This window comes from Mesoplodon densirostris, chromosome 2 (genome assembly GCF_025265405.1).
Source record: "Mesoplodon densirostris isolate mMesDen1 chromosome 2, mMesDen1 primary haplotype, whole genome shotgun sequence".
Classification (NCBI taxonomy): Eukaryota; Metazoa; Chordata; class Mammalia; order Artiodactyla; family Ziphiidae; genus Mesoplodon; species Mesoplodon densirostris.
The window spans coordinates 14,138,837-14,156,929 of NC_082662.1; the positions used below are offsets into that span (position 1 = coordinate 14,138,837).

Sequence of the window (18,093 nt, forward strand, 5' to 3'; positions counted from 1 at the left end):
AGAAGGGCCCCACGTTTGGCTTCATGCTCTGCCATTGCCATCTTGAAATTCTTTTTTTTTTTTTTTTTTTTGCTGTACGTGGGCCTCTCACTGTTGTGGCCTCTCCCATTGTGGAGCACAGGCTCCGGACGCGCAGGCTCCGCGGCCATGGCTCATGGGCCCAGCCGCTCCGCGGCATGTGGGATCCTCCCGGACCGGGGCACAAACCTGTGTCCCCTGCATCGGCAGGCAGACTCTCAACCACTGCGCCACCAGGGAAGCCCCTGAAATTCTTAATAATTCTGAGCAAGCACCGCGTTTTCCTCCTCTGCTGGGCTCTGCGGATCATGTAGCCAGGTCCGGTCACACGTTGCCTTGGTGATGTGAGCAATAGAGGTATCGCCCACTTGGCAGCTGAGAAAGCTGAGGTGTGGAGAGGTGACACGGCACCTGCCAGAGGGCTTCACAGTGGGCGCTCCGGGAACCTAGGTCAGAGCACGGGTCTGTGGCTCTGGAGCTGTGCCGCTGGCAGTGACATAGGGACAGGCTGGCAGTGGCTGGCTCACCTGAGCAGGGGTGCTGGCTGCTGGGGCCGGTGGGTGGTCGGTGCCTCTTGTTCCCCGGGGATGGAGGGCGTGGCCCTGCCTCATCCTCCACGTCTCCCAGCTGTGGTCCCCTTTGTGTGTGGAGGGAGAATCCTGGGTCTCTGGCACAGTGACGTCTGTGGAGCAGCCCGTGTACCATGTCGGTGGTGACCTTCCTCTGTCCCCTCCCCCCAGCTTTTGACCTCAGGCCAGCGTCAGCTGCTCCTGTGTGAGACGCTGACGGAGACTGTGTACGGTGACCGCGGGCAGCTGATCAAGTCCAAGGAGCGCAGGGTCTTCCTGCTCAGCGACATGCTGGTCTGCGCCAACATCAACTTCAAGTAAGCAGGCCTGGCCGTCGCCCCTCCCTGGGGACCCCTCCTCTCGTGTCCCAGTCCGTCATAGCTGGGGTCCTACATGAGCTCATCGGAAGCCTCCAATGTCCTGACTTCCTCTTCTATCCCTTTGTGCCTGCTCTGTCCCTGGTCCCCAGAGTTAGGAAGCACCTGCAGAGGTCACTGAGGGCAAACAGCTGTCTGTTGCACAGGGTGGACTGTTCTGGAACTCTGCCATCGGAACTGAACAGTCTGCTGAGTTTTGACCACTTTGACATTCAAGAGATTCTTCCCTGTTCTCAGCCCAGATCCCAAATCCCTGCTGCTTTAAGATTTTCCTCCGGCCAGATCTGAGTGCTTCTCAGCAAGAGTCTTTGCCTTTCCCCCAACTCCCTGCAGGAGCCTGGTTTCCCGGTTCTGGGTCAGAGGTTGTAGCAATGCCCACAGGCAGGCTGCCAGGCTGCTGCCTGGAGTCGGGATTGGAGTTGGCGCCCTGCAGTGGGGAGAGGGTGATTCTTTAGACCAGAGTTTGCAAACTCATGGACCGTGGGTTGCACTAGGCCTCTGGAAATCTTATGTTTGGCTCCTACGGGGAATTCACACAAAGGTTGAGACATCTGGCTTCTCTTAGAAATGTGAAGATCTCGCGTTCTGGGCCCACACTGCCTGGGGCCACACGGGCCTGCAGCTGGGTTGCGTGAACTCTTTACTGGGGCTCCCACCTGGCCCGGGTCACTCGCATCCACTGCTTGGTCCTGTGGGCATCAGGGATTGTGACCCTTTACCAAATGAAGGCCAGCTGGGACCTTTCCAGCCATACTCGTATCCACTCGAGTGGAGGAGAATCTCGGTTCTCAATACTTGGCAGTGGTTTCAAAAACCACAGAAACAGCAGGATGGCAGCAACAGCCCAGACCCACGAGGGAAAGCAGTCACCCCCGTAGCTGGGCATTAACCCCCGCCTGGCTGTCCCACCGCCTGGCTGGAGCACATGTGGGGCGGGGGGCACCCGAGGAGCCTGATTTAGATTCTGCACCCAGAGTCGCTGTGCCTTCCTGTGCATGGCCACGGAGCAGATTTGGGGATTATCCGTGGTTGTGGATCACGTGTCCTGGAAGGCGGGGAGCAAGCAGGGCTATGTGGGGACTCGCACACAGCCTCCACCCACTCATCCTTCGGTCTGTTAATCCATCAAATGTTTACTGAACTCTTACTTGGTGTCAGTTCACAGGTCTGGACAGGATCCGGCCCTGGTAGGGGCCTGGGGCAAGGAAGCCTCTGTCCCAGATCAGTGCAGCGGTGCTGATGGCTGACTCATTCATTCATTCATTCATTCACTCCCTCCCTCATTCAAGCACTATAATTTTTTTATTTTTTTTAATTTTTATTTATTTATTTTTGCTGTGTTGGGTCTTCGTTTCTGTGCGAGGGCTTTCTCTAGTTGTGGCAAGTGGGGGCCACTCTTCATCGCGGTGCGCGGGCCTTTCACTCTCTCGTTGCGGAGCACAGGCTCCAGACGCGCAGGCTCAGCAGCTGTGGCTCACGGGCCCAGTCACTCTGCGGCATGTGGGACCTTCCCAGACCAGGGCTCGAACCCGTGTCCCCTGCATTAGCAGGCAGATTCTCAACCACTGCGCCACCAGGGAAGCCCCAGCACTATAATTTTTAAGTCCCGTTTATATCCTGGGCTCTGTGCAGGTGCCAGGGATCTGACCTACACCCTCTCTGCCCTCCTGTTGCTTGGAGCCTAGCATGGCGTGAAGGTGTGATGAGGGTGTTAGTGGCCCACTTTTGGGGGGGTCATCTTGGGTGACTTGGGGTGAGTCACGTGACCTGTCTGAGCATCAGTATCCTTTTCTGGAATAACCCAAGCTTCCTAGCAGGGCCACTGTGGGAATAAGTGATGGAAGGCCAGTGCCCAGTCCAGGGAGAAGGCCCTCTGTGTGGTCCCCTCTGCCCACACCTGGCCCAGCCCAGTGGCCAACCCCCAGGGGGGTCTCATCGGCTGCAGTGGTTTTTACGGAAACCACTCCGTAACGATAACAACCCTTCTTGTCTTTTTCCTCAGGCCTGCCAACCACAGGTAGGGGCGCCAAGGCTTGGGGTGGGTGTGTGGTTCTGGATCTGGGGTTGGGGCCTGGACGCCCTGATGCTTCCGCCCCCTCCTCCGTTCCCCGCTCCGCCTGGCTTGGTTTTGGCCTGAGGGCTTGTGCTTGGGCTGTGAGGTGCCTGGCTGAACTTACCTGCTGAGGAGCGGCTCTGGCTGGCCCTGGGGCTGGGTGCTGCGGGCTCTCCAGGGCCGTGTCCTCTCTTCCTGGCAGGGGCCAGCTGGAGATCAGCAGCCTGGTGCCCCTGGGGCCCAAGTATGTGGTGAAGTGGAACACGGCGCTGCCCCAGGTGCAGGTGGTGGAGGTGGGCCAGGAGGGCAGCTCCTATGACAAGGACAACGTACTCATCCAGCACGCCGGCGCCAAGAAGGCCTCGGCTGCGGGCCAGGCCCAGAGTGAGTACCTGCTCGGCACTGCCCTGGGAGCACCTGCCCGGGCTTGGCCCCCCCAGGCCCACGGGCACTTGGCCCAGAGACTTTTCCTGCTGTACATAACTGTACACAAACACACACCCACATCCCTACCTGAGTGTGCAAATGCATGCTGCACGCAGTCACACCTCACAGCCCCTGCCCACCCCAGTCCTGTCCACCCTGGCGAGCATGCACACACACACATGCACACACGTGCACACGCATGCATGCACACGCAGTGACCTTGGATCAGAAAGGGTGACCTCCAGTGCCTGCCTGGCCATTGCTTGCCTCCATGTGGGACCTCAGTTCGCCCGTCTATACAGTGAGGGGCCCCAATGACACTCACCCTGTCCCTGAAACCCTCAGGGCCCAGGCTCAGGGCTGCCTGGCTCTGCCTGGATCCTCTTTCCCCTCTGCTATCCCCTCAGACTCTTGGACAGCAAGGACAATGAGAACTCGGGGTGGCAGGCTCCCCCGTGTGCCCCATCCTCTCCATCTCCGTGGTGCTGGGGCAGGAACTTCCTGGTGCTGCCCTTTCCTCCCCTTTGCCCTTTCCTGTCCTGTCCCACCCCGTCCTCTACCCTCCCCAGGCCGACTCTTCAAAATGCACATCAGAGCTGTGTGTCACCCTCCACCTGAAATCCGCCGGTGGCTTCCCACTGATCTCAGGGTGAAGTCCCAGGTTCTCGCCCGGGCCCACACTCCCGTCCTGGGGGCCCACCTGCCACCCCACCTCAGCCCACCCCGCCCCTTCACTCCCTGGGCTTGGCTGCCCTGACCTCTCCGTTCCTGGGGGGTTGAGCCCCCTCCTGCCCCAGGGCGTTCTCCCGGCCTCTGCCCTTTTCCAGAGTGTTCTCCTGCCATCCTGTTTTTGTCTATCTGCCCCTACTCATCTTAGCTCAGGTGACACTTCCTTAGAGAAGCCCTTCCTGACTCCTTTGGACTTGCTAGGTCCCCGTCCAGTGCTCTCAAGGCCCGGGTGTGTTTTCACCTTTATGGTGATGGTCTGGTTGCCATCTCGTCTTTCCCCTTGGTGTGACTGTAGCCCTCCGGAGCCTGGTGTGTGGTGGGTGTTAATAGACATTTGTTGAATGAATGAAGGACGTAACTGCATGGCCAGCAGGAAGGCACTTGGCTGTCACCCCTCCCCACTGGCCAGCTCTGTCCATCCCTGACCTGGGAGGTGGCTCTGAGGGAGGGACTCACCACACACTCTCGTCCTCAGAAAGCTGCACCCACTTCAGCGGCTGTGTCCCCCTCCCCGGGCCTGGGAGGCATGGGAGGCTGTCTTGTGTTCCTGGCTCTCTGTTCACAGAAGCCCCCTGGGAGGGGCTCCTGGCCCATCTGCCCCCCTCAGAGGTGCCTTTAGCCCTGGCTCCACTTCACTCTCCCCCCTCCATTCGGGCTCTTGCTCTGGGAGTGCTCCTTCAGCCACTGTTTTATCTGTGGCCACATTTCTCAAAGTAGAGTACGAGGCTGCCTGACCCCCTTCAAAGAGGAAAAAAGAAATCCTTGTTGAACCGCAGTTGGCCTTGAATGATTTTTTATTATATTGTTATTCAAATATGTGCATGTATAAGACTAGGTATAATAAACTCCATATGCCTATATCCCTTGAACAACCATAAAACCAAAACAGAATCACAAATGGAATAAAAGTGATGCTACAAAATCAAATTCAAATGAACAGCATTAATGTAATGTGATGGATGATGTTGTTTTGCTGGCGCCAAATTGCTCTCAACATAGATGTGGTCCTCTTATGGGGCAGGTTCTTTTGAGTTCTCTGCACCTGTACCCCAAAGTGCCTCACGGTGATCTCCATTTCCCACCAGCTCACTCCATTTGGGGCGCTGCAGAGCCCTTCTTTGCCCTTCGTTTGGTGTGAGCATATCTCTTACTGCCCACGCCCACCTCGCTCTGTGTTCATTACCTGGTGACCATCACGTGGTACTAAAGTCCACGGAAGCCCTGATACCGAGCAGCAGGATGTGGCTTTAAAGTCATTGTATCCAGGTGACTGAGGATGTGCATCTGATCTTTAGATAATCATCTCGATGAGAATCCAAATTAAATGCCTCCGCCCCTCCCTGGGATTCTGTAAGATCTCAGCTTGAGTAACCATGGTGTAGAGGACACAGCCCCAATTCCCTAGCCTGGCATTCAGGGACCTTCCCATCCAGTCATGCTGGGCCCTCCTGCTCTGTCTCTTGCTGCCCTCCCTCCACGTCCCCGACACTGCATTTGTATCATCACCAGAGATCTGGGCACCCTCAGCCCCCATCCCATCTCTGTCCTATCACCCCGATATCTTTCTCCCCAGTACCTCCCACCATCTGCAGTTGTTAATTGACTCCTCCCTGACCCTGACCAGGTCATAAGCTCCACAAGAACAGGGACCCTGTCTGTCTCAGTTGCAGCTGTCTCTCCAACATGTAGACTAGAACCTGCCATATGGTAGGTTCTTAGTACATCTTTGAACAACTTACTGTTCCTGGGCTTCCTTATGCCACAGTGCCTTTGCACCTGCGGTTTTCCTTTTTTGGCAGTGCCCACCGCTCTCCTGGGCCTGTGAAGTCTCCTCGCCTCTCATGGGCACAGTTGGTTCTCAGTCTTCTGGTCTCCTGTGACCCTTTGTATAGACTGAGAGTGGCCCAGATCCTAGGCGCTAGACTTTACCCGTGATTGGATTTGTCCCCGCTAGTCGACGAGAGCCTGGTAACATTTCCTTCTGTGTCTCTAGTGCCATATCTCCAGGGCGACAGCTCTTCTTTTTTGCAGTGAGTACCTGCTTGGGCCCTTGGTGGTGCCTTCCCCACCCCTGAGGCTGAGTAGGGTCTCTCTCTGCCCAGATAAGGTGTACCTCGGGCCCCCGCGCCTCTTCCAGGAGCTGCAGGACCTGCAGAAGGACCTGGCTGTGGTGGAGCAGATCACGCTCCTTGTCAGCACGCTGCATGGCACCTACCAGGTACCCAGCACCGGCCTCGGCAGGAAGGTGTGGGTGGGCTCCTCTCCCGCCCGGTTCCCCGATGCGCCCTGGCCTCTGGGCTCCCACTAGCAGCAGTACTGGCTGAAGCTCCTGTCGCTACCTGGAAGTCTGGTGGGCGGCCTCCGGTTCGGGTTGAAGCTCTGGTTCGAGTTGAGCAGGGCCTGGCTATGGGCATTTTTTTTTTTTTTTTTCGTTCTCTGTTCAGTGTCTGTTCTGTCCTGCAGCTCCTTCCCGAGCCTCGTCCCAAGCTGGAGAGGAAGCTGGCTGGGAGGGTGTGTCCCTCTCAAAGGAAGGGTGCCGTGGAGGGGGGAGGTCTGAACCAAGGCCTGGAGCCCTGGGAGTCGGCATCCCCCCACCGCTTGTGGCCGAGTGAGCTGCCCAGGTCGAGCTCCCACGCTGACCCCTGGTTCCTGTCCCCTTGGGTCCCCAACTGATGTGGGATCTGGGGTGGTTTTCGGGGAGCCAGAGGGCTGTATGGTGACCTCCTTGGCCTCCTTGACCCTAGAACCTGAACATGACCGTGGCTCAAGACTGGTGCCTGGCCCTGCAGAGGCTTATGCGGGTGAAGGAGGAGGAGATCCACTCGGCCAACAAGTGCCGCCTCAGGCTCCTGCTGCCCGGGAAACCTGACAAGTGAGAGGAAGAGGGGCCTTGGAGAGGGGCGTCGGGACCAGCCTGCTTGCCAGCACTACGGGGGTGGGTGTGGGCATACACGCATCGTGGGCCGTGCCTGGCAAAGCATTTGACACAGAGCAGGTGCTCGTGGTCAGATGAATGAATGAATGAACAAATGACCTATTTGTACCTGGGGTGAGCCTGTCCTCTGTTAGGCTACTGGGACACCCTGCCATTGATTGTAGACTGTGCAGTCCCCTGGGACCAGGCCCTGGGTCTCCTCTCATGGATCCAGCCTCCCCCCAAATGCTCCCACGGGAGCTCATGCTCAGTCGCCCCGCAGCTGATGTTTGTGGAATTGATGCAGAGATGGGGAAAGCGATCTGTCTGATCCCCACTCTACAGAGGAGGAAGGTGAGGCTCAGAAGTAGGTGGCAGAGCTGGGTTCTGAGGAGTCTGACTCCGAAGCCTAGGCTGGCGCAGTGAGGGGCTCAGAGCCCAGGTTTTGACCTCTTGGTTGGGCGGGGACAGTGTTACAGGCACAGTGGCCGCTGGGAGGGGGAGACTGGGCCGCTGTGGTCGGAGGCAGGTCCGGGAACCAGGATGCAAGGCCCAGGACTGGATGGAGTCTGAGGGTCAGCAGCCTGCAACCTTCTGGGTGCCCTCGCACAGTGGCTCACAGTGCCCTGCTGAGCGGCTCTCTCCCCTTCTCCGCGCCCCTTCCTCACCTTCCTGCCCACCTCTCGGGGGCTGGGATGGCTCACAGTGGGGAAATGGGCCCTGGAGAACAATGAAGGGGCTTCCGCTGCTCTAAGGTGAGATGACAGTGTGGTGACAACAGTGACCTCTGGCCACCCCAAGCCTGTACATACCACCGTTCATTCATTTTTTCATTCATTCATGTGTCCGTTCAGGAGACATTTACCAAGCAAATGCCCTGTGCCAGGTGCTGGGAACAGGCCCGAGTCAGAGGCTCCGGGTCAGGCGTGTGCAGGTGTCTGACGAGGCCTGTGGAACCCTGACCAGGTGGGGCCCTGGAGGGCCTCTCGAGTCGCAGCCTGCGGAGGGCCAGACCCCCCATGGCCTTGCTAGGCACCCACGCCGGGGTGCCTGGGCCGGGCTGGGGGCCGCAGCCTGGTCTCTCGGGGGAGTTACCTGCCCCCTCCCCGGGGCTGTGGTGGGTGGAGGGAGTCCTTCCCCAGGGGACTGAGGCTTTGCCAGGCCACTGGCCTCTCTGGCCATGCTTTGATGCTCTGCACAGACCTCGCTCTATCTCCAGGGCTGGTGGTTGGGGGGAAGAGCTGCGTACCTCCTGGGTGAGCCAGGCCCCGTTCCAGCATTCATGCTCCTGCCCTCTCACCGCAGGTCCGGCCGCCCCATCAGCTTCATGGTGGTCTTCATCACCCCCAACCCCCTGAGCAAGATCTCCTGGGTCAACAGGTTGCACTTGGCCAAGATCGGACTCCGTGAGTAAAGCCCCGGGGGTCAGGAGTGCGGAGAGGGAAGGTCTGGGGAGTGTATATGTGAGTCAGAGAGCGTCGTCCAGTCTTGGGGGGCAGGGAGGCTTCTGAGTGGAGGGAGATGGTGCAGCGGAGAAACAGCTGGGGCCAGAGGCTCTGCTTCGTGACCTTGGACACGTTACTTCCCCTCTCTGAGCCTCAGTTTCTCCATCTGTAAAATGGTGGGAGTTGACAGAAAGTAAACTAGTGGTTGCCAGGGGCCTGGGAGGAGGAGGGAATGGAGAGTCACCACTAAAGTTTTTTTTTTGGTTAGAGTGATGAAAATGTTCGCAGATTAGATAGTGGTGATGGTTGCCCAAGTTTGCGAATATACTAGAAACCAGTGAGATGTACTCTTTAAAGGGGTGGGTTTTATGGTAGCTGAATTATATCTCAATAAAACTGTTACATAAAGAATGATGCAGGTTAGACTAAACTGATTCTCAAGCAAAGGCCTCTTTATAATTCTTTTCTCCTATGCACCCCCTAATAACAGTACAGATAAATAATGGGTATTTCTATTTATAGAGTGCTTCCTGTGTGGCAAGCATTTTTCTAAGCATTTTACACACATTTCTTTCATTTCACGTTCACAATAACTCTAAGAGGTAAGTCTGTTGTGAATCCCTTTGTACAGCTGAGGATTCTGAGGCCCAGAGAGGTGCAGTGACTTGCCTGAGGTCACACAGCAGGGAGGAGTTCAGAACCTGGGCAGTCGGCTCCCAGAGCCCACTCTCAATCCCTGTCAATTCTGTTTCCTCAAGTTGGTGAGCTTCTGTCTGCCAAACCACATTCATTAAATTGTAATTACTTTGTGCTTTTTTTAAATTGACAAAAGGCCTAGTTTCTTGCCGATCAGGACCATTATTTGCTGTGACCTACTAGAATTCCCATTTGCCAATTCCAGTCAATAGCAGTGATTTCTGGGGTTTTGTTTGTTTTTTATTTCTGGCGTGATCTTTATCTAGATAAATATGTATTTCCGATAGATTTTAAAACATTTCTGGAAAGGAGTCAGGACCTTTGTCAATGGCTTTCATCAATTAAAAAACTATTTATTGGGCTTCCCTGGTGGCGCAGTGGTTGAGAGTCCACCTGCCGATGCAGGGGACACGGGTTCGTGCCCCGGTCCGGAAAGATCCCACATGCCGCAGAGCGGCTGGGCCCATGAGCCATGGCCGCTGAGCCTGCGCGTCCGGAGCCTGTGCTCCACAACGGGAGAGGCCGCAACAGTGAGAGGCCAGTGTACCGCAAAAAAAAACCAAACTATTTATTGAGTCTCTACAGTCATTTCAGGCATAGGGGAAAAGAACAATGACAAAAACAGAAAGGTCGCTGTTCTCAAGGAACTTACAGTTTATGAGGGGCAGGCAGAGACTTACACGAGGAACAAATCAACAGGGAGGGGTCGGTGCTGTGAGGGGGTAGAACCGGATGCGTGACTGGCACCGAGCCTGGGGGCCGGGACTGCTGTCAAGGAGGGCCTCTGAGGAGGTGACGTCTGAAGCTGTGCAGAGGTCTGGGTAAAGCGATCCAGGCTTTGGAACAGCAAGTGCAAAGGTCCTGAGGTAGCCAGAGTTGGTGAATGGTGGGGTGTGGGGGGAGACAGGTGGAAGTGGGGAGCAGGTTTTCCAGAAAGCCAGGGTGAGGTGCATGGAACTCTCTCTTGACGCGTGGGGGCTGTGGGTTGCAGAGCTGAGAGAACCGGACAGTTGCGTGAACTGATTTCTAATTAAGTGGATCATTCTGGCAGCTACTCGGAGAGAGGCATGTGGAGACTGGGGAGGGAAACGGGGAAGAGGTTGTGGCTTTGGAGGAGCCGGTATCAGAGCCTTCTGCTCAGCCAGCCCCTTCTTGGATCTGGCGTTGACATCACACAGGCCTCTGCTGGATGTTTCTGGGCGACCAGGAGGCCTGTGGAGGGTGGAGGAAGGGTTTTAGGCAGAGGCTGCCCCGGCCCTGGCAGAGGACTTCGGAGATTCCAGCCGAGGAAAGGTTAAGGTGGCCTGCCTGCTGGGCCTCGGGCCACCCGCTCCACTCTCTCCCCTTCCCATGGAGCAGTGCGTCTAGGGCAAGCTCCTGAGCCCTGTTTGTACACCCGCTAAAGGCAGGTGCATCTCCCGTTTGAAGCCCAGATGCTTTGCCGAGTGGGCCTTGGCGTTGGTGGGAGAGGAGCCGACAGATGTGAGCATCTCCGTTCTTGGCGGCCTGTGAAGACCTTCGGCTGTCTTATCTCCACATGGTTTCACTGCAGCAAAAGTTTTAAAGGAAAGAGAGTCATTTGAAATCTATTCTGAATGCCTGGATTCCCCTGGGGCTTGAATAATCGTTTCTTCTATTTTGCCAGTTTTTTTAATCTTCAGTGCCTGGTGCCGAGGAAAACAATATAAGCCCGTTAGAAATAGGCCCGTTAGAAATAGAACCGTTAAAAACATTTATTCACAAAGGATGTTATTCCTTTAATTTTTTTTTTCTGCATCTTTCTCTCTCCCTGACTCCAGTGTGCTGAGATCATAATCCACTGAAGATTGGGAAAGAGAGGGCTGGAGTTGGGGGTGCCTGGGATCCGAGATGGTGGGGGCAGTTCTGTCCCTTGGAAGGGCAGGGGTCCTGGGGAATCTGGGGACCCAGTTTACATCCCAGTGTGGCCACTGCTGTGCTGTGCGGCCTGAGAAAGGCAGGCTTCCTCAGTAACTTGGCCTAGAGTTCCATGGGCCTTTTCCCTGTTGCATTTCGGGATCTTAGCACCGCGTGAAATGGGGCCAGACAACGTGGGTTCAATTCCCGGTTCTGCTGCTCGTTAGCTCCGTGATCTTGGGCAAATGATTTCACCTCTGCATGCCTTGGATTCTCCATCAGAAAATGGGGATATTCATAGGGTATCATGTGAGCATACGGGGAGATGGTGCCTGGAAGGCGCCTGGCACACCGGAGAAGCTCCTAGGAAAGGGGTGTCTGCATCTCACAGTGGGGAAGTGACTGGCCTGGGGTCACATGACATTTAGTCATGTGCCAGGATGTCCTCCCCCTCTCTCTGCCAATTAGTCTCTGTTCATTAAGGCTCCAGAAAAGAGATGCAGATAGGAGGCTCCAGGGGTGGCGGTGGGGAAAGGGGAGATTTGGGGCTTCCAGCTCTCCCTTCCTGTGTCCCCCCCAACCCTTACAGCTCTAAGTGCTGCATCCCTGGCCCAGGGACCCCTGCAGCCTCTCCCTCCATGGCCCTCCTGGTTCCCACCCCTGGAGGACCTGGGCTGGGCAGGCCCCAGGCTAATCCCACGCTCCCAGGGACAGGTCCTCGCTGGGCGTGGCCTGGCAGGCTCTCCCCACTGCCTGTGACTTGGTTAGTTTTCCAGCCTGGTTTCCAGATCTGGTTACGGAGTCCTGAGCATGGCCCAGGCTGTGTGCCGAGCGTGTTCTAACCCTCATCTCTCATCTCCATTAGCCCTCAACCGTCCCAGAGCCAGGGACCCGCCCAAGCCCTTGGCCGGAAGTGGTAGGTCTGCCCTCCAGGAGGGGGACCGAGGGTACTGGCCCAGGAGCCTGACTTGGGTTTTACCCCAGCTGGGTGATCATGGCCACTGTCTGGCCTCCCTGGACCCCGGTGTCTCTCTCTGCAGGATAAGATGCATGCTGAGGTCCCGGCAGCCCTGATGTCTGTGGCCATGGCCAGTAGCATCTCCGTGGTGCTGGGAGGTGTGAGAGGGGCCTTGGATTTAAGAAGGAAGAGAAGTGCAGTCCAAACTGTCCGCTGGGGCAGAAGTGACAGGAAGGGCATGGTGCTGGGACGCAGGTGGGGCTGGAGAAGCAGGGCAGGGCCAGCGCAGGTGGTGGGCTCAGCCCAATGGCGGTGGGTGGTCTGACCTCAGGCATAGTAATAGGCAGCTTTTTAACCCTGAGGCCAGTGGTCATAATGGGTACTATTTCTTGAGTGTCTGGTATACACTAGGTATTAAATATAATCTTTCCAGTGCTCACAACAACTCCAAGTGGTTGGAATTATTCCCCCCATTTTCCAGACGAGGCCACAGGCTAGGAGAGGTTAAGGGTCCCGCTCTGTACCCCCCAGGGCCCTTCTGGCAGAGTCGGCTTCCTGCGGCCGGCAGGTGGTCCTGAGGGCTCAGGGGGTGGGGGGAGCGAGCGGGGACGTGGGCTCCGGCCCTGGAGCTGCTCCCACTGCCCCCCTGGAGTGCTCTCGAGTTTGGTGGGCGCCGACAAACAGAGCCGGAGGCTAAATAAGCCCCCACTTATCGTCAGTTGGAAATCGCAGCTTTGCCCTTGATGCCTGTTCTTAATGTCACTTATCCCGAGCGGGCTTTCAATTTCCAGTGGTAACAGCCTTCTAATTTGGTCTCAGCCGCTCCGGTTTTGTGACGGGAACAATGGTAGTGGCAGATGGGGAACAACAACTCCAGTTTCTTTTAACGTTCCCAGTCGCAGGCAGGGAAGGCACCATCTGAGACGAGAAGGTCAGATCATTAAAGGAACGTATAGTGATAAGTTGCCAGGACTTGATGGGCTGTGGGTGCGTGGTGGGAGGAGAGGGATGAGCTCGGGGCGACGTGGTGGTGGGTGGACACGGGGGCTTATGTCCACCCACTGAGCTCCAGGCGAGCAGGTGGGCTTGCCTGCTCTCTCGGGCTCCTGCCCCTGGGGAGGCGAGGGTCTGCGTGACCGTAAGCTCCTTGAGCGCAGGGCCAGACTCTCCAATCTCGATCATCTTTGTTCACTGCCCGGAGGCTTGTCCAAGAGGCAGCGCGGTGGCTGTGATGTGAGCTCACATGTGAGCTCCTGCCAAGGAGAGGTGGTGTCCCCCAGGGCGGGCGGGCTTGTCTCGGCTGTCACGGCCTGGCCGCGGGCGCTGTGCAATGTGCCCCAGAGGTTAGTTGCTTGGCTCCTGGACCCTGTCTTTGACTCCCTGACCTCCGTTTCCCCAGTGTAGACAGGGATGGGAACTCCGACTTCCCTTGGTGGCTGTGGGATGACGTGCGGGACAGCGCTGTGTAAACTGTGAAGTGAGGCGCACATAGCCGTTCTGTTTCAGTGATGCCCATCCTGGGCCATCGTTGTCGTTTCCTTGATGGCCTCTTCTCCTCGGTGGCGGGAACCGGGTTTCATGCGACTCTGTCTCCAGGGCTCAGTGGGGCAGAGGGCCTGACACCGGGGACGCCTCTGGCCCGTTTAGGGAGTGAGCTCCCCGTCCAGCGCCTCCACTGCTTGAGGGGGTGGGGCAGGCACCGGAGCCTCTATCGGAGCCAGCTGTTCACATAATAATTCCTGACATTTGCGGATGTCTTCATCGTCTCAAAGAGCCTCCGCACCTGCCCCCGCATTCCGGCTCCTCTCTGCTGTGACCTATACGCAGACATCACCTTTCTCTGGCGGCAACGGCATTTTTAAAGCCCTTTATTGCGGTGTGATTGACATACAAAGAGCTATCCATATTTCAAGCATACACCTTGACGGGTTTGGAGGTAAGCATACCCCTGTGAACTCCATCGCCACAGTCTACGCCATAAACAAACCCACCCTCTGAAAAGTTCCCTCCTGCCCTCTTCCTTATTATTGTTATTTTGTGTGTGTGTGATAAGCACGCTTAACATAAGATCTATCCTCTTAGCCAATCTTTTTTTTTTTTTTTTTTTTGCGGTACGCGGGCCTCTCACTGTCGTGGCTTCTCCCGTTGCGGAGCACAGGCTCCAGACGCGCAGGCTCAGCGGCCATGGCTCACGGGCCCAGCCGCTCCACGGCATGTGGGATCTTCCCGGACCAGGGCACGAACCCGTGTCCCCTGCATCGGCAGGCGGACTCTCAACCACTACGCCACCAGGGAAGCCCCTCTTAGCCAATCTTTAAGCACGTCATACAGAATTGTTAGCTATAGGCTGTACAGATAATCTCTAGGATTTACTCACCTTGTAAAAACAAAGCTTCGTACCCTTGGATTGGTTCCTCCTCTTCCCCCCACCCCCAGTTGACCATATTTCTCCAGTGTTGCTCTGTGCTGGCTGGGGGTTGGGGGTGGTGACTGCTCCTGGTGGCCGTCATCCCAATTTGACAAATCTGGAAAATGAGGCTCCAGGAAGAGACTTTGTTCATGCCACACAAGGGTGTTGATGGTCTGCTGTGTGTCCAGCGCCACGTGAGGGGTTTGGAGGGTACAGAAGGAGACGGTGTGGAAGGTTTCAGCCGTCATGGAACACGGGCGTTGTAGGGGAGCCTCTGGGCACACAAGCACAATGAAACACTCACATGTGCACACTCATGCACGCACATATACACGTGCACTAGTGCACGCGCGCACACACACAGAGGATAAAAGAGCCAAGCCAGTAAAAGAGCTGGAAATTGTGGTCAGGGCCATTACACACACCAGTAGGGGCTGAGACAGAAAGTGATGGAGGTGGGAGATGGGATGATGGTCAGTTAAGGCCTTTCCGAGAAGGCGGAGACGTAACCTAAGCCTCGCAGAGAAGCAGAGCCAGCCCTGGAGAGAGCCGAGTGCACCTTCCAGGCAGAGGGAGCTTTCCGGGCTCGTGCCGTTTAAGCTGCTGAGGAAAGCGGAGCACGGTGGAGCCTGCAGCCGAGGGCTGAGGCTGAGAGGGAAGGAGGGTCCTTGCAGCTCTTGTGGAAGAGTTTGGATTTTATTCCAACTGGTCCGGGACTCAGTAGGTATTTTTAAGCAGGGGAACAGTGAGGTCCAGGGGAAGTTTAGCAGGATGGCTCTGGCTGCTGTGGGGAGGACCAACTTAGGGGGCAGTAGTGCGCACAGAAAGACTGGTCAGGAGGTCCCCATGTGGCCGCAGGGCACCCTTGGGCTGAGCTGACCCTCCCTCCTTGTAGCTGAGTAGATGTGTGTGGTGGGGGGGGGAAGGCTGCTGTCGGACCCTTTGGTTGGTGACCTCTGCTCCCATCTGCAAAGCTCTAGGCACCCCTCATCTTGATGTCATTGCGTTAAGTGGCCTCTCTCACCTGGGGTGCCCTGTCCAGTGCCTCTGGCTCTTCGGGGCAGAGTACCTCCTCATTGTCTAGTGTCCCCATGTCCAGGGTCATGCATGCCAAGGGGTGTCACTGGGGGTCTGATTGCTGGAAGATTGCCTGGGTTTAGTGCAAAGAACTCAGCCTGTCAGTCAGACAGACCTAGGTCCGCATGTGGACTCTGCCACCCAGCCGTGCACGTGACTTGGTCAACTTACTTAATTGTCAGTCTCATCATCTGTAAGGTGAACATTGTTATTCTGACTGTGCTTGGTTATTGTGAAAACTAGCCAGGGAGCATATGTAAAGCACTCAGAGTGTGCCTGACGCCTGGACACATACTGGGCGTGTCTGAGCTGCACCCTGCCCCTGCCGTCATGGGATCCCTGGAGGGCAGCCGTCAGATGGAGTATAAAGAATATGGGCTCCTTAGCAGGGAGAATTCCTCAGGAGAGATGGCGGTTTACTCACTTGCTCCCTCATTCATTCTTTCAACCCATGTTCGCTGAGCACTTACTATGTGCGGGCAGCGTGCTGGGTGCCAGAGAGATAGTGGTGGACAAGACAACCCAGATCCCTGCTGCTTTGAACTTACATTCTAGAGACATATAGAGACAGGCTGTAAGCAAGGAAACAGAAAACATGATTTTTGATTGTGAAAGCTGTATGGGAAATAAGACAGGGTGTTTAGTGTGGTTTCTGAGAGAAGGGGGCCATTGTAGCCAGGGTGGTCAGGGAGGACTTCTTGGAGGTGGTGGCATGTGAGGGAGCCCAGACCCATGTGAAGGAGACTCCACAGAGAATGTGGTTGAGCAGATGCTCTTGAGCGCAGCAGTCTCCAGGTGAGGGTCCAGGGTCCAGGCTTGGCTTGGGCCTGAGCATGTGCACTTCCTTTGTTTTTTAATTTATAAATTTATTTATTGGCTGCATTGGGTCTGTGGCCGTGCACAGGCTTTCTCTAGTTGCGGCGAGTGGGGGCGACTCTTCATCGCGGTGCACGGGCTTCTCGTTGCGGTGGCTTCGCTTGTTGCGGAACATGGGCTCTAGGCGTGCGGGTTTCAGTAGTTGTGGCTCGTGGGCTCTGGAGCACAGGCTCAGTAGTTGTGGTGCACGGGCTTCGTAGCTCCACGGCATGTGGGATCTTCTCGGATCAGGGCTCCAACCCGTGTCCCCTGCATTGGCAGGCAGATTCTTAACCACTGCGCCACCAGGAAAGCCCAGCATGTGCACTTCTAACAGGCTGCCAGGGGCTTCGATGCCAGCTGGACTGGGGGACCTGGAGGCAGGTGACCTCCTAGGTTTCCGGGTAGGTCTTAAAGGGAGTAGGAGAGAGAGTCTTCCTCTTGACCATCGTCATCACTGGTATAAAAGTGTCATGGCTGTGCTGTCACAATCCAAAAACCTCTTGTCCACCTACTTGTTTTTGGCCGCCTCCCACCTCTAGAAGGTAAGATCAAGGCAGCAGGGGCCTGGACTGCGCTCAGTGTCTTAATGCTTTTTGAAACTCTGTCACACGTGCTATTTCACTGGATCCTCGCAGCAACTGCAGGATGAAGGCATTTTCATCGTCCCTATTTCATAGGTGAAGAAATCGAGGCTCAGAGAGTTGGGCGGATTTGCACAAGGTTGCTCAGTGAAAAGGTGGGCAAGCTGGGACTGAAGCCTTAGGTTTTCCGACTCCCAGCCTGGGACCCATGGCTGTGACCGTGGAGTGCGGCTGGATTTCATCTCACTGGGCAGGCGTGGGGCTGGGGGAGCGGCTGGCTGGCTCCGTGGGGCATGCGGGCCAGGCCTCTGGGGCCCGCGGTGGCTTCCCGGGCTTTCAAGGCCCCTCACGGTCCGCTTGGTCCTCGCTCTCTGACCAGCTCCTCCCACCTCCTTCCTCTTGCCGCAGGGGAGGAGAACCAGCCGGGCTGGCTGTGTCCGGACGAGGACAGGAAGAGCAGAGCCCCGTTCTGGTGCCCAGTCCTGGCCTGCTGCATCCCCGCTTTCTCTTCCCGGGGCCTCCGCCTGCAGGTGAGTGGCACGCGTCTTGCTGAGCCCACCACGAAGGTGGCTCCTGGGACAACCAGAGTTTCCAGGTGGTGCCCACAGCAGGGGAGGCCTGGCTTCCAGCGTCAGCTTCTAGACCTCTTGCTGACGGAGTTGATCGAGGCTTTTTGTTGTTCTCTGAGTCAGCTTCCCCCCCCCCCCACCCAAAAAGGGGGCAGATGCCCTCTGTGGATCATTGAACAGAAAATTCCATCATTTTGAGCTAACAAGTAGCAATGATCTCATCAGTTGATGGCGTGACTCCAGCTCAGAAGATAGACTGTAATAGGCCCACCTGGCTGTGCCAGACTTTGCGGGTTTCACCCTTTATGATGCTGCCGTGGGGCAGCCAGCTTTGGCTCCACAGCCATCATGCCTCTTGGTGCTTTGCTGTCACTGTCTTGTTTTAATATTTATAAGAACCCCATGAATAGATGTTTCTAGATCTGTTTCACAGGTAAGGAAGCTAAGGCTCAGACAGGTGACGTGATTTTTCTAAAAAAAACAACACCGCCGGTAAGGATGAGTTGTAGGAATTGGAAACTTGCTGACTCCAGCGCCC

At 56.4% G+C, this 18,093-nt stretch overlaps 1 protein-coding gene across 6 annotated transcripts in view; it reads left to right on the forward strand.

The window, feature by feature from the left end:
* ARHGEF10L (Rho guanine nucleotide exchange factor 10 like) overlaps nt 1-18,093 on the forward strand; it is a 146,158-nt gene that overhangs the window by 84,000 nt on the left and 44,065 nt on the right. For all 6 annotated transcript variants that reach the window (XM_060089043.1, XM_060089046.1, XM_060089044.1 and 3 more), the window contains 6 exons: nt 759-904; nt 3,220-3,401; nt 6,275-6,390; nt 6,917-7,044; nt 8,392-8,492; nt 17,395-17,516. In XM_060089043.1, coding sequence (XP_059945026.1) covers nt 759-904; nt 3,220-3,401; nt 6,275-6,390; nt 6,917-7,044; nt 8,392-8,492; nt 17,395-17,516 — 795 coding nt within the window. The remainder of the gene's footprint in view (nt 1-758; nt 905-3,219; nt 3,402-6,274; nt 6,391-6,916; nt 7,045-8,391; nt 8,493-17,394; nt 17,517-18,093) is intronic.